At 39.4% G+C, this 16,518-nt stretch overlaps 1 protein-coding gene across 2 annotated transcripts in view; it reads right to left on the minus strand.

Annotated features, from left to right (window-relative positions):
* Positions 1 to 1,189: 1,189 nt before the first annotated feature.
* SKOR2 (SKI family transcriptional corepressor 2) overlaps positions 1,190 to 16,518 on the minus strand; it is a 51,946-nt gene continuing 36,617 nt past the window's right edge. The window contains exons 7-9 of one of the 2 annotated variants that reach the window (XM_060119044.1): positions 15,409 to 15,476; positions 6,930 to 6,995; positions 1,190 to 1,742 (exon numbers count right to left, since the gene is read on the minus strand). In XM_060119044.1, the coding sequence (XP_059975027.1) occupies positions 6,933 to 6,995; positions 15,409 to 15,476 (131 nt within the window). In that variant the 3' untranslated portion in view covers positions 1,190 to 1,742; positions 6,930 to 6,932. Of the gene's footprint in view, positions 1,743 to 6,454; positions 6,520 to 6,929; positions 6,996 to 15,408; positions 15,477 to 16,518 lie in introns of those variants that run through there. The other variant, XM_060119045.1, reaches the window with a different exon arrangement.

Consider the following 16,518-nt stretch of genomic DNA (forward strand, 5'->3'; position numbering starts at 1 on the left):
TCACTTCTGGTATTACTGGCTGAGAGTACAAAGCTAAGGATGCTAGGCTTCCATCCCTATGTGTAATTTAAAGCTTACATAGGAGAAAAAGCTCCACCTACTTGACTGACCAGCTACTCCCCCTGTGTCAAGCACAGCTGTCAGTTTCAGAAGCGTGTGCCACGTCTGAAGGGCTGTGTGAGCCCCATGCCCAGGCTCCTGGAAGAACATCCTCCTCTCCGCGGTTAGTTGCAGCATCTCCACATTATTTTCTTGCTAGTGGTCACTGGGAACCTGTCCTCAGACTCCAGGACTTGGTTTATAACCCTTCTCTGACCCATGGTCCCATCTTTCATGGGCTGGGAAGAAAATCACTAATGAGTATCCCTCCTTTGGTTTCTTAATGTGGCAGCTAAGGATAAGAAAATTTATCTCAAGGGAGAATTGTCAAGGGTTTTTTTTTTTTTGATAGTTTATGATAATGAAGAAGGTGGGTAAAAGTATCAAATATCATGGCAATGCATTTTAAACTCTTGAAATCTGTCGAGGGATGCCACTGGTGAGATGCCTCTTCAGTTAGGATGGTCTTTGGCAATTCCAGGGCAGGAGATCATCCACAGCAGACTTCTGTTCAACCCAGCAATACTCTAGAAATCCTGGCTCCAAAGGGTCACCATTTTGGCCCTTCTATCTCTCTCATCTGAGAGGCAGAATTTCTGGCATAAAATGATCTCATGGACTTTGATTCAACATCACAGTAAAGAGGAAGGCACACTATCGACTTCCTCAATAATGCTGTTAGAAGACCTAGCTGGAATTTAGAACCTTCCCTTACCCATACAAAGATCCTATCATGCTGGGGAGGACTCCAGCTGCTGACAAGGGCCAAAGGCTAATTTAGACTTTAATAACCATTTTTGAAGGAATTTCATTTTCAAAAATAATTTATTCAAATATTTTATGCCAAAATAATTCTAAAATGTATTAGTTTCTATTAGTTGCCCCCAAGCAAATGTGCATTTAACTACATGAACACAACCATTACTTCATAGTTTTTTTATTATAGACTTTTTTTATCCACATGAATGTTAAAGAAACTACAACAGAGTTAAATACCATTTTTGATAACATGATTATATTCTTAATTACACTCAATATTAAACTGTAAAATATTTCCGAAGGAATACAATCTTCATTCATATAGCAGGCAAAATACCAGAGAGGAAGGGGCCACACATAAGTCTGTCCACTTTGCTGGGAAAAGCAGGTTTGTACGACTGATGCCATCCTAGCTGTCGAAACGTGATCCCCCCTCCTAGGACAGGTCTTGTGTTGTCTTTTCACCAAGAATCACTTCTTCAAACATAAAAGACGGTCTCACAGAGCTGCTCTCTCCAAGTATGTAGCACAGAGATCCCCTGGGACCGTCCATGGATTTCCCACCCCGGTGGCTAACAGCACTCCCGCACTCTGGGTTCGGCTGGCCTTTAAAAACACAGACTCAAACTTTGGTTCCACCAAAAGATGCAACAAGCGTTGACTGCTCTGGTTGGCTCCCCCCTCCCCCAACTAATGAATGTCTGCTACAGTCTATTTTACATGGTTGTCCATGCTGCTTTGAGGTCACTTGTCCTTGGGTTCTCCCGAACCTGATTTTATATTTGATTCCCAAGCCCTTTCAATTTTCAGTCTCTGTGCAGGTCGGAAGTACTCAGGGGCAGTCTGTACCTTACAAGAGAACAAGAGTAAGTGGTTCTGTGCACCTGGGATAAGACAAAAAGCACAGAATGTCAACCTCAGTGTGATACAATCAGGTAATTTAAAAACATTTAAAGTAATATTTAGTATATCCTTTAGAGAAGACATTTTTAGTACAGTTTGAATAAAAATGTTTAAACAGTGGCCATGAAAGCATCTTCCTTTTCCCATATATTTGCCTGCTACCTTACATGATGCATCTCTGCTGACATTGAGCCAAACTAGAACTATTACATCAGAGCGTGCTGGTTTGCTATGCCTTCTTTACAGTAAAGTCATTTTGCTGGGTTCCAGAAGCTCCAATTTGTTGCTGAGCAAACATTAAGACAGCCTGTGGTAAAAGGGGCAGACAGAATTTCATGCACTGGTGCCCTGCTGGCTTTGGCTGAATGGTCCAAGTTACATCCATTTCTCTTGTCCTGGGGTGTTAGGGCAGCTATAGAGGTTTTGCGATTCAACATCAATGAAACCACTGGATTGGTTATTAACTGCATATTTATAACTGATAATGGAAGATGTGAATTAGGCCACGATTTCAGGTCACAAGTCAGGTGAGAGCAGATGAAATGTGGGCTTCAGAGTCAGGCGGCCTGGTTCAAATTCTGCCACTTGTCATAGCAGTGAGACCACACAGCTTACTCATCTCCGCATTTCTGTTTGCTCAGCTGTAGAATGGTGAGAGTAGCAGTACTTCTCTCAATAGGTTGTTTTGAAGATTAAATAAGATAATTGACGTAAAGCCCTTAGAAGTGTGGCAGCACACTGTCATTCTCAATGGAGATTCTTGAAAGAACCTGGTTCTCTTTTGTTTGAGGACAGAGGCTAGAAATGGACATGCCCCCCCCGCCCCCTCATCTTTGATCGTTACAAAAGGAAGACACAGAATGTTCCATTACAATCCCTCCACACCCCTTTAAGACCTTTTTCTTGTTATTCTTTTCTTAGCAATTATCCCAGAATTAAAATAAAAAGAACAAAATAAAAACAACAGGAGTTTACCAAAGAGTTAGATATTGTTAGGATAGGGGAAAAAATGATATTTTCAAACTCTCTAGAAGGATGCAAAGTAGCAATTAGTGATGAAGAAAATGAAGACCTAAGGCAAAAAGTAGGTGGGTTACACCCTCAGGTGTTATATAGGGTCTTATATGAACAGATTTTAATAAAAGCAGCCCCTTTGTGAGAGAGAATCTGGCAGAAGACTGGCATGCAAGAGTGATAGTCAAAAGTTAGCGCTGGCAGAGACTTTGATCAGGTTTGGCCATCCACAGTTCATAGATAAGAGTGAGCCTCGAAGAGATTAAATGATATTACGTCAAATGACATAGGGAAGTAGTGTCAGATTTAGAAGCCAGACTCCCAAAACCAGCCCAATGATCCTAGAAAGACAGAGAAGGGGCTTAGAGTCAAATAGACCTGTACTGAATCCTGGCTTTGTCACTTTCTGGCTAAGTGACCTCACTGATCCTCTGCCTTCTCATGTATAAAATGGAGATAGTAATAGGATCAACCTTATAGACTTGTAAAGATCAAAAGAGAGAATGTGGCAACTTAACCCAGTATCTGGCATGGGTAGTGCTCAATGAATGACAGTTATTATTATTTCCAGCTTGTTCAGCAGGTTTCTGTATGACTATGAATGAGCCATATCCTATGATTCACTTTCCACTTATGCAAAATGATTGAGTTCTCTGTGAAAGACATAAGTATTTCACTGAGTCACAGGGACAACGTTTGCATAATGTTAAAAGGAGCTTGGGGCAAAAAGAATGTAAAGTAATATTAAACTGGTGTTAACATCATGACATTTTTATTTGGGGTGCAGATTTCACACAGATTATCCTGGAACGTCTGTGTAGGAACTGGGGCACATTAATGACCAAAGGTAAGAAGACCGTCAGGAGTAATTCCGGTGTTCAAAAGAGTTCCAGATGAAAGGATAACACACACAGCATTTTGAAATATTTTTTCAAATCACTTCCATTGTACTGGTGAGCTCACGCTAAAGCAAATATGCAGAGCAGTGCAACATGTAATCTACAAGGGCTTGTTTTAGAAAGTAGTTTGAAAATAAATAAAATAAACGACAGTTTACACAGCTGGTAGCTAAACAAATAGAATTCATTGCCCCAGAGGGGACTACGACTAGGTTGAAGAAAGGTTTAAATAAATCCATGGATGATGGATCTTTAAGGAGTTATTTAGGGAAAGTTAAGAGTTATTCAGTGTACATGCCTAAAGTTTGAGGTTGGTGTTGTTCAGAACAACAATTTGGCTCTTCTAACAGAATTGCACTGTTAGTCCCCTGGTAGGGGTGGACTTTTATTTTGATTCGACATGGAACTTCTTGTGTCCTAACGTAGGGCAAAAATGATTTGTAGAGCAGTGATATGTGGCAATGCTTGCTCAGCTTATTAAGTGGATTGCCTGTGGTTTTGAAAAGCTTCCTCCTCTTAATAGTCATGTTGGAATTCACTGGGTGTCAAGAACACAGCTCACTACCTTAAGGGTCACTCTTGCATGAGACATTAACGTATCAGTCCCTAATTTGGAAACCTGTGGTCACTCAGCAAGACAGAACTTGTTTCTCTCCCTTGGTGTAATGATTTTTATTTTGTCATCTCTCTTGGGGTAATTCCTTGCAGGCTTGGCATGTTGAGAATCGAATACCGCCTCTAACAATATGGTTGTGATTCTCTGCTTGGCTGATTTAGCTCAACATTTAAGTAACCACTAATCTTCTGAAAGCACCAGGGTCTACTTAGAGAAATCCCTGTTGTCTGCAAGGATGGAAACAAAATCAGCATGGAGGAAGCATTAGTTACTAAACACAAATCAATCTTTTTTTTTCCCACCTCACTGCACACTATGTCACCATCAGAGGTGTGGTTTCTGGGCAGTAAGTCTTCATTTTGTAGGTGCAAGGGCAGCTCATGTCTAACAAGCAGAGAAGATGAGTCAGGGAAGAAGTGGAAGGGTAGAAAGCGAGTTTATTGAAGTTCCTAAGTATAAATCAAACTACATTCTAATGGATGAATCACAAACGTGGAGTGAAAGAAGCCAGATACAAGAGAACGTTCTATAAAATGTCCATTACTAAAGTTCAAAAACAGGTAAAACCAATCTTTTGTAACTGGGTAGGGGCACAAGGTAGCTATCTGGGTGCTAGAAACCTAAGCAAGTTCATTGAGCTCTGATTTGTAGACTTCATGACTTGACGATTTATAGGCTTTGGAGAATGTGTGTTATATTTCAATAAGAAGGTTACTTAAAAAAACACATCCCAATATATACTTTTTGATCTGAAAGAAAAGTAGTTTGACATTTTCAAACTTTTATACATATGGGTTTGTCAGCGTTAATTTGGATGAGTTTTGTGTTGATTACCTTGATATTCTGTGTTAAGATTTATTAGACTCTGAATGTTCTAAAATTATTCATTTCACACTGCTGGGACAAATCTGGTCTACAATGATGAGAAAGAAATCACCCAAAGTCAAGTTCAGACGTAAGAAAAATACTTGAAGGTATAGAATGAAACCAAAATCACAGGTCCATTTGTGTGTGACTTCATGGAGATGGAAACAGAATGACATTATCTGAGCATCCCAAAACAGAATGACTTATTATCTGAGCAACTCTGTTGCTAAACATCTAATCACAGAAGACAAGAAGTCCCTATTTAAGGAGCAAGCAGGCACTGCTTTTAAAATCAGGAGCCCTAGAATCTCTTCCTGGCTTTGTAACAGAGACAGAAAACATCACATCTCTCTTCACTGTACCTTGGTTCCCTGTGCGTAAAATTAAGGAAAAGCATATGAATGAGAGACTGTCTTGGAAAGGGTTTTGAGCTCCTAATGAAATGTGACATACATATAACTGTTTAAGAAAAATACTGAAGATTATCACTAATAAAGATAATGGCAAGGGCTTCCCTGGTGGCGCAGTGGTTGAGAGTCCGCCTGCCGATTCAGGGGACACGGGTTCGTGCCCCGGTCTCGGAGGATCCCACATGCCGCGGAGCGGCTGGGCCCGCGAGCCATGGCCGCGGAGCCTGTGCGTCCGGAGTCTGTGCTCCGCAACGGGAGAGGCCACAGCAGTGAGAGGCCCGCGTACAGCAAAAAAAAAAAAAAAAAAAAAAAAAAAGATAATGGCAAGAAGTAGAACTGTCATGTGCACATAGTAGAGGAGCCTTGTGATATGCAGAAAAGAGGCATGAAGGAAAGAAAAGGAACCATGAACCTGCATTGCACAGAGTTTTTTTGGCCAGTCAGTTCTATTGAATTGAAAATATGTTCCAGAGGGAAGGAGTGGGAAGAATCACTCTGATGGGAACAAATAAAACTGATAAATGACTACAATCCTAGTTAGCCATGAGCACTTATAAATACCACCTCTGACATCTGAGTTTTCCCCTGATTTAGCAGTTCCAACTGCTAGGTCATCCTAACGTATTGTTAGAGAAACAACAATATCCTAGTTTTTGCATTCCTTCAAGTCTAACAATTATTTATATCTTCTGCCATATCATCAAAAAGTTGCTTTTGAAATGTTTAGGTATATTCTGAATATAGTCATTGAATTTTTACTGTCTTCTTTTCCTTAGGAGTCTAGAATATTTGTCTTTTAAATTGCTGTCAGGTATGTGACATTGGATCTGGCTTCAGCTGTAGAGAAACAAGGATTGTTTTAGGGAAAGAATGAATGACTAATCCTGCAGCAGAAGTTCTCGAAGGTCTACGTCGCACGCAGTTATTCACGGCACCATCTGTCAGTAACTCACTGAAAGTCGGGTTTCAGGAAGACATTTTGGAAGCAAAGGAGAGACAGAGAAGAAAAAGCATAATAAGCATGGCTTCTGACACTCCGGTTTCCTTCAGAGGACCAGGAATCAGGGTGTCAGGAGGAACCGGAAAGAGGAGAACACCCCAAAACAGAATGAAGATCACATCTGCAGGACTGAACTGAGAATTTCCTTAGTTTTAGAAATTTTCCACAGAATTTATAAGATGCACTTAGTCATTTATTTAGGAAGCCCCACGGCTAGAATGAAGTTCAACAGTGTATCGGCTTAAACACAGGATGCAACATCATCAATCCCCTGGGCTCTTTCAAGTACATCAGTAAAGAACACAGCCGAACAATAACAATTCAGAGAGTTAAGGAAAATCTGTTTCCCCTGGTGAGCTCACCTTTTAGCTTTTGCTGAGATGGGCACCTAGCTTTTCTTTCCTGATCAAGCTTGCTGCATAGGGAATCTGTAAGATAAAAACAAGCAAAACTATCCAGGTGAGCAAAATTTGGAGACATGTATAATGGAGACCCTTTATTGTGCCTAAATTTGAATGCTGGTGGATCTGCCCTGAGGACAAAAGGTCTCCATCTGCCTGGCAGTATGGGGCTTCTGGGGTATAGCATGTCTAAGGCCTGTTAAAAAGCATATCAGGACAGAACAGGTGATCACACTGGGTTGTTGCTACAGCTAGTCTCTGAGGTTCCTATGTGACATTTCACTTAAGAAGCTTTCAAAAATTCGCACTTAATAATATGGTACTTATTTTTATTTAGGTATGAAAATTAAGTTATTATGTTATAACGTATGTCCAAGGTCACAAAACAAGACTGTGATTACAAACATGTAAGTTTTCATTTAATTAGAGTGAGGAAATATGCTATCATTATAAATCACAAATAAGATTAACTAAACACAAACTATTACTCTGGGTAATTTCCCAATAACTACTAAGAAGCATCAGAAATAATTGCACTGAATGGAAAATATGACCCTTGAGAATTCTACCTGGATAAACTTGAAAAGTACTTTTCAATACTGGGGTTTTGAATGAAAGTCTATCGCATTTGATATGCTACTTTTCATTAGAAAATTCAAATTGTTGAAACTGGACTACACGTATTATTTAGATTTGCCTCTCTACTAACCCTAGTTATGTTACTTACCTTCATCATTATAAGGCTAAATTCAGGACTCTAATGATATAAATCTGTTTTACATTTAAAGAAATATTCAGCCTTCTAGAATGTAACATGAACTATGGCTGATATTATGTAAAAGCAGTGAAGGAAAGAAAATTATAGTCATTCAAGTAGGTAATATTTTGAATACTGTTATATACATTCCCCATATCCCCAGCATATTTATGTTTTGCTCTCCTGATCTACCAGCCCATAAACATGAACCTTTATTAATGGGAAGGAACTACAAATGTATAGTGATGCTTGTAGCTAAGACTAGCTGGACCATTTTGCCATAATAACTGGTTAGTTGAATCAAACAGTCTTTTTTAAAAAAATTAATTAATTTATTTTTGGCTGCGTTGGGTCTTCATTGCTGCGCACAGGCTTCCTCTAGTTGTGGCGAGTGGGGGCTACTCTTTGTTGCGGTGCGCGGGCTTCTCATTGCGGTGGCTTCTCTTGTTGCAGAACACAGGCTCTAGGCGCGTGGGCTTTGGTAGTTGTGCCACGCGGGCTCAGTAGTTGTAGCTCACAGGCTCTAGAGCGCAGGTTCAGTAGTTGTGGCAAACGGGCTTAGTTGCTCCGCGGCATGTGGGATCTTCCTGGACCAGGGCTCGAACCCGTATCCCCTGCATTGGCAGGCAGATTCTTAACTACTGTGCCACCAGGGAAGCCCTCAAACAGTCTTTTTAATGAAAAAAGGAGAGAAGACTAAAATAACCACCTCACTATCTTGATACACAGCCACAACATGGATGTCTACGATAGAGGCATATCTGATAAAGGCCATAATAGCAGCATCAAAATTAATGGTTCTTATAGGACCATAAATAGTTGTGCCCTAATCTCATATTTAGGACGAGAGCTGAGATTAGCTAGATAACTATGACAAGAATAGTTACACAGGGACCTACTCTAGTTACCTCTTCTTTCCACTCTGGGTTATGCTATACCTGCTATTAACAGAGACATACTTGAATCCTGATTTTCCATTTTGGTGTATGAAACAATATGCCAAAACACATGGATCACCTCTTTCTTTAGATGCATGATCTCAGAGAGCTTTGAATGGAATTCTATTATTTAGGATAACAAGTAGAAATGATGTAAACCTTGGGGTATAAGGACTACCTAATAAAATGTATTTGTGTCACTCTCGCATTTAGAAAGCATTCTCAACATCAAGATTAGATGCCTCGAAGATTTAGTAAGTGTCTCTTCTGTGCCAGGCACTGCACGAGATAAGTTAATATCACCATGCGCCATCTCATCAAAGCCAGTAAACTACTCATCCTAACCCAAAGAAAACTGCCTGAAGGGCACTACTTTCAGATCTAAGTCTGAATGCCTTTTTCTTTTTTTCAGAAACAACAACGTAGCATTTCATTAAGATGGGAAGCTGATAAGGAAATTAAAGAAAAGGACTCAGGAAAAAAAGGACATTTCCAAATAAGCACATTTGATCCCCAAATCTCCAGATTGAAATTTAAATCTGTGTGAAGAATTATTAATCTCAGGTTGTGAGCTGAGAGTCAATAATTCCAAGTCTTAAATCATGAATGATTAAGAAAGAATATATTAGCATATGGTCCGACTGTTCATGGAAACTATCCTATTTCATTGATTCTAAGATGAAGTTTTTTCCCTCACATTTTGACATTTCTGAAGTTGGATGTACTACAATTGATGGTATCTGAGAATAATAGTTGGAATCTTCTTTTCTTATGATACATCAAGTAATGGGCACTTTTATGATTGATGGTGCTTCACGTTCTATACTTGCCAACTGAGGGAGCTCAGGATCTTAGAGGCTCCATTAAAGATAATTATGCCATGTAAATCTCCTATAATAGAACTTATAAAAGCTTTCTTTCCATTCTGACCAGCTTGGAAATCACCAAGATTGGCATGGACAAAACCCCTCAAAGTTGCTATATAACTTCTAAATCACCTAGTTGGCTCTAGTCTATCAAAAGTATTGAGATTTTACCAAAAAAGATAATTTCCTAGATTGTACCAAGACAGTTAGCCTGAGCTCAGACGTTAAGATGGGTCAACATCTCAAAAGGAGAAAGACGAGAAAAAGGATATATAATTAAGAAACGAGTCATTGCACTGTCAAGATGCAAGGCAACAGATCAATAATTGGAAAAGGACCCACAGTAGTCAAAGTCTGTCTCCTGGAGAACCTTAAGGCAGCTTCCAAGGAAGTTCAGACTTACATCAAGTCCTCTACTTGTTATGTATTTAGTCACAAAATCAAAATCTTCTAGGGGCCCAGGGATCTTTTTCTAAAAATAAAGTGCTCTATCTGCCTTTTAAAAATATGTAAAACATATTTTAATAAACTCTCCGTGTTCAGACGGTAGAAGTCTGGGCAAGTTCCCATCCTAATGAATACTGGAGAACCTCCAAGGAAAGACCACACTGAAGAGCTGTGCCCTTGCCAAAGAGGGAGCACTCCTCCAGAAACGATAAAGACCTGTCACCGCTCCTTTCCCTGCAAGGAAGCACAGCGCTCACACCATCAGAAAGTTGTAAACTGACTTTTTACAAGTCCACGGTGAACGAAACATTAGTACTAAATCTATTGGTTGAACATTCATTTTAATTGAGGCTTTAATGAGGAACTTTGAGACTGGTTCCCTCTGGCTGTGTGACTGCAGTGCTCTGGAAGAACAGCAGAGGGCACTTCAAGACTAGCATATTTTAAAAGCACTTTTTCTCAATCTACGTGCCCCTTGGTAGCGATCCAGCAAGTTCACAGGATGTGAATCTGGGTCTAGCCATTTATCATGCGTTTTCTGTTGCAGCTTCACAGTGTCCTTCAAGAAGTATGACTAATGTCCTCAACAACTATGTCTTCAACTATGACATGCCTTCAACAAACCTACGGTAGTAGCTTATACATACATGTACTTGCTTTAAAAAATTGTTGCCAAATTAGCAGTAAAAAATTAAAAAAAGGTTATCAAGGCATCACAGTAGTCTCAGCTCATGTTGTAAACTACATTATATTCCAGTCTTTGGAAAAACTTTAATCAAAAGGCTATACACGGGCTTCCCTGGTGGCGCAGTGGTTGAGAGTCCGCCTGCCGATGCAGGGGACACGGGTTCGTGCCCCGGTCCGGGAAGATCCCACATGCCGCGGAGTGGCTGGGCCCGTGAGCCATGGTTGCTGAGCCTGTGCGCCTGGAGCCTGTGCTCCGCAACGGGAGAGGCCACAACAGTGAGAGGCCCGCGTACCGCAAAAAAAAAAAAAAAAAAGGCTATACACGTTATAGATGTAGAAAACAAACTTATGGTTACCAGGGTATAAGGGGGTAGGGATAAATTGGGAGATTGGAATTGATATATACACACTACTATATATAAAATAGATAACTAATAGATAACCTGCTATATAGCACAGGGAACTCTACTCAATATTCTGTAATGGTCTATATGGGAAAATAATCTAAAAAAGAGTGGATATATGTATATGTATAACTGACTCACTTTGCTGTACGCTTGAAACTAACACAACATTGTAAATCAACTATACTCTAATAAAAATCTTTTAAGAATGGTTATACACTTAGTAAAATGCCTTCACTTTCTTCTTTAGAAATTTTTTAAAAATTGAGGTATAATTTACATATAACATTGTAATGGTTTCTTCACCTTCTTCTCAATCCTAAGGGATGATGGTTTTGTTTTAAAAATTGAACTTTTTTCCTAGAACCAGAGCTCATTTGTGAATGAGAAATCTTTTGCTCTTTATTATACTAAACACTAACATCTTCATGAACGTGTTAAATTCTAAAACCTTTGTATTTGGTTCATATTGAGAGGAACATATTTCTTCACTTGTATAAATAAATCTGGTTTGGTAATAAAAACATTTTAAGCATTTGAAAACCCAGAGCAGAGGTGGGGGACTATAACACAAACTGTGATAAGGACTGTAAAACTCTCATTTTAAATTATTTGTAAAAAAAAAATATTAGCTTGTGGCCCATGTATATGTGTTAAATAAACTGCATATGCTTTAAATCTCACATTAGATAAATGCACATTTATTTACAAACACACAAAGAGAGTCAATCATTTGAGTGTATAGTCATCACAACTTCGCATTTAACACACTGTAAAAGGAAGCAATGGGTAGAAATTACAGTCAGCGGAGAATCTAAAAATGCAGGAACCAAAGAAATTCATAAGTTTTCTTTCTATGGCAATGATACCCAAGATGCTTTCGATATCATCTTGAATAAGAACACTGTGCAACAGCATAGGATAAATGCATTGTGGGTCTATGGGAATTGTTACAAAATATGATGGTTTTAATATATTTGAATTCTCCATGACTGCAAGATAGAGTGGGTTTTTATTTCATCTAAAGGAAAGGATGCCTATTCTGTAAGCAAATGACTATTCTGTAATACATGCTTTGTAAACTTTAAATATAAAATAATTTAAACATAAAAGAATAAAATAATTTTTGGTGAATTGTTCTGTTCTCAAGGGGCAAAGCATGTAACTATATTTACTGATGAATTAGAGCATTCAACTAAAAATATTGAGAAAGTCAATAATTGTGATACCTAGCAACTTCTTGATAATATTTAGGTATAATTTTCTAAAGACATTTTTCTCCAGTTACTTCAGCAAATACAACAAGCTGAATGAGGGACAGGATAAGTTTCTGTTCAAGTAACCTTGAGTTTGCTGCCTCAGTTCTAAAGCAGATGGTATAGTGTGAACACAGCACAAATATATGTCTAGCCACCAGGGCTCAAATAGTTCCACTAATAGAGGTACTACTTTGAGAAGGGGCATGCCATTAAATTGATTACTTGTATCGGCACAGCATTTTACATTTATATGTGCATTTCATGTTTATTAAACACTTGTGCCTTATCATATCACTATCAGAGTACTAAGTTGGACCTTATAACACGTCCCTTTGGTTTAGAAACTGATACAATGAACTCTACAGGATGAATCTTGAACTCAAGTTTGCAGACCTTAAAGCTTGTATCTGTTAGTCACAAGGACAGTGCTGTAATAATACATAAGCTCCCAGTAATTCACTAGTATGCCTTCTTTTAGTAGTTTTGGTAGTAGTTACCCAGCACAAAAAAAATTTGAGGAAATCAGGACCAAGCCAGGAAAATTTGGAAAAGAATGAAGAGGATTGCTACATGACAGTATCAGAGTTGGGTCAGGGGGCATCCATGGGTGGTGATTAATTCATCAAATGTCTACTGATCCCTATTTGATGTTAGACACCATGCTAGGTGTTGAAGGTAGCACGAAGACCCGGGCATCTAAGGATAGGGGACACGAAAGAAGGGGAAGACGCAGAAGGGACAACTCATGTCTATTTCACCACTTTTCATGGTGGTAGTCTGGATGTACTTCTGTGGATTTCAGGAGTTACATGGTACCTACAAGGCTGGGGGAAAACATTCCAGCTCCTCCCAAAGACTTTAATTTGCAACCAGGAAAATTTACTATCTAGAGGAATATGAATTAATAACACTTGTCTAGATAAATAAATACATAATGATAAAATATTTTGCAATACAATAAAGATATTTTGTAATACCAATTTGTATCTTCCATGTACCAGATATCTCAAAAGACAAGAGATATTTTTTCTTTTATTAATACTGCCTGCTTATTACATGGATGCAATATCATTTCCTCTTTCACTAAAGAAACCAAGTGTCAAAGAAAATTAAGACATTAAAAGTACATGACTGGCCTTAAATAACTGGCCCTGAAATAATTATTTAGTTTCCTTTCCTAATGCCCATTTTGCTATGCTCATCACCACCCAGCAGTCACACATTTTTGGTTGCATGTGTGGCAATTTTTGTTTTAAGAGTCTGAAAACGATATCCTATGTACAATAAGTAAGGTCTTAAAATGTTATATCCTTCTACCTCTGATTCTATCTTTACATTCTTCCTTTGGACAAATAAAACAATACGTAAATTCACAGCAAGTAATGAGCAGCTCTTATTATCTAGGTATCAAAAGTTAAGAAGAGTAGATACTATTTTTTAACCCCTGTGGGGGATTAGTGAAATCAATTGATTAAGAAACTCCTTCTGTGCCCCAGTGAAGTTAGGTGCAAATAAAACGAACACAAGCAAAACCAAAACAAGAAGAAAGATCCTGTTTAAGAGGGTCTTATGTTGAGGTGGTTTTCAGAACTGAGAGTTGTTAACCAGCACTTGAGATCCAGGAAAACCTCAGAAGGAGGGTTAAAGTTAGAAGCAGTACTTTTAATAGAGCCCCTAGAATGGGGGAAAACATCATGAAATACAAGGCTGCTTTCGAAATGACTCTCAGCAATCTCCATTAACGCAAGCATGATTTCTCCCATGCAGAAAGGAAACATCAATAACCACCTTCCTTAAATAATCCTGACAGAAAGCTAGATGCCTGGCTCTTTAGACAAGACAGGCGGGTCTGCATAGATACATGCTTCATGGTATAAGGATAATGTGGACCAGCTCAGAAACACCAAGCAACCCAAATTATAATAATCATGCTGTGAAGAACACTAAGGATCAATGTATGTCTCTACCCAGGTGATTAAAAATATCTTATAAATAGACTTCTCTTGTGGCGCAGTGGTTAAGAATCCACCTGCCAATGCAGGGGACATGAGTTTGAGCCCTGGTCAGGGAAGATCCCACATGCTGCGGAGCAATTAAGCCCATGCGCCACAGCTACTGAGCCTGTGCTCTAGAGCCTGTGCGTCACAACTACTGAGCCCGTGTGCCACAACTACTGAAGCCCACGCGCCTAGAGCCCGTGCTCCCCAACAAAGAGAAGCCACTGCAATGAGAAGCCTGGCACCACGACGAAGAGTAACCCTCGTTCACCGCAACTAGAGAAAGCCCGTGCACAGCAACGAAGACCCAACACAGCCGTAAATAAATAAATAAAAAATCTTACAAAAACAAAGCAGAAATTATTTCCCCATTGTACTCATGAAAATGAGGAAGCTTGGGAGACTGCTTTCAAAGCACTAATAAATAATACCAGATGTATCTGCATGGGGACAAAGGGCGAGGAATTCAGGAAAAAGAAAAAAACAACTCAAAAACCGAAAAACATAAAACCTCGCAACATTTATTTATCAGACATTTTCCTATTTCCCTGTTTCTGTATAAATAGATCTTTGTCAGTGTCCACTTTCAGACATGATTAGGATAGAGTCACACACTTCATTTGGAAATAATTTGTTTCTTTTCATCGTCGTTCAAGTGAATTTAATTGATTAATTGTATTTATACTAAGTTCTATTGACAGCAGAGGGCCTGCTCAGGTCTGGGTGGTGGAAGGAGGGGGAAGACAAAGACAATGGCCCTTCCCTGAGCTTCCGGTGCAGCCCAGCGCTGTGTTCGGAAGTTTGCACAGTGGAAGATAATGCAGGTACCTCTGGTTCACCCTCAGAGACAATGTACACATCTGTCTACTAACACATGGTAGGTAGTTACATTTAGAGGAAATGTACTGACACATCTGTGTATCCTGCATCTAAGTAAATCTCTTGGCAATTAGCATCTAAACCAGCGGAGAGGGAAGTGGACCAAAGGACTTCAAGGCAAAAACACTAACAGCTTCATACATATTGGGTGGTTTGAAAACAAACCCATCACCTTGCATTTATTTTTAAGTAGAAATGCATCTTACAATTTGTAACTGTTGCACCATTTCTTCTCGGTAGGCTAGTTCCCTTTTCATTTGATCCTGAAAATTATCTGGTAGGAGTGAGAAACAGAGAAATAAATTAATTAAAGTGCAAAATCTACTATTGGTATATTTAGTAAAAATATTACTGACAGTCCCATAGAACTGCCCCCCCACCCTGCCCTTTGGTATTTTTAAAAGTAAACACTCTAGTTGTTTGAAGAGATGTTTTCTTCAAGACTGTGATTTAATCAGAATAGACAGTAAATCCTGAGAGGCTAAGGTCTATCTCTTATATTTCACAATATCACATAGCCCGTCTAGTATAATCCCTTGCACATAGTAACTACTCAGGAATGTCGAGGGCAAGCATGTTCTCTAGTCTTTGAACACTTGAGCCAGTCACAGTATTGAGAGCTTCCACTGTCTTCAGAAATCTAGTGCTAGTGACGGGGTGAAGCTCAGACAAAGCCGATCATAGGAAACGTGGACTCTTGTGCACGCGAACCCTTGGGTGATAAGACGTAGGTCTGTTAGATGTGCCTGCCTGGCTTCACTGCAGCTCATCTCACGTCTAAGAGACTGAGTGATAAATGTATTCTGACTGGACTCTCCCAACCTGCAAGCTCTCCCACCTGGTAGCAGCCTTATCCTATGTCCTCCTTGGGCCTATGTGGTTCTACAGACCTTACCTCAATCTGAGAAGGAAGGAACTTTAAGACATATTGTGCAAAATATCATTGCCATTCTACATATTGATTTTTATTGTATTTCCAGAAAGGAATGACCTCCTAATGTGCATCTTGTTCTTTCATCTTCTCCACTGATCTTTTTTAAAGTGTGGACTTGGCTAACTTCAGCTTTTTCTGCTTTAAGTGAGAAATTAACATGATTTCATATGACTCTGTGGTGGGTGGTCAGGGCAGTGGCTTGAAGAAACCAGAAACTGTCATCATCTCTTCTCTTCCTTTCATCTCTACAGCCAGCTGGTGTATGAGTCCCGTATATTCCACCTCCATCCTCTCCTCTCTCTGCCATTGTTACCTCCCAAATGCAGACACCTCTTCCCTGAAAAGTTTCCCAACTGACCATCTGGCCTCCAAATCCCTTTCA

The sequence above is a fragment of the Mesoplodon densirostris genome, chromosome 15 (assembly GCF_025265405.1).
Source record: "Mesoplodon densirostris isolate mMesDen1 chromosome 15, mMesDen1 primary haplotype, whole genome shotgun sequence".
In the NCBI taxonomy this organism is placed as follows: Eukaryota; Metazoa; Chordata; class Mammalia; order Artiodactyla; family Ziphiidae; genus Mesoplodon; species Mesoplodon densirostris.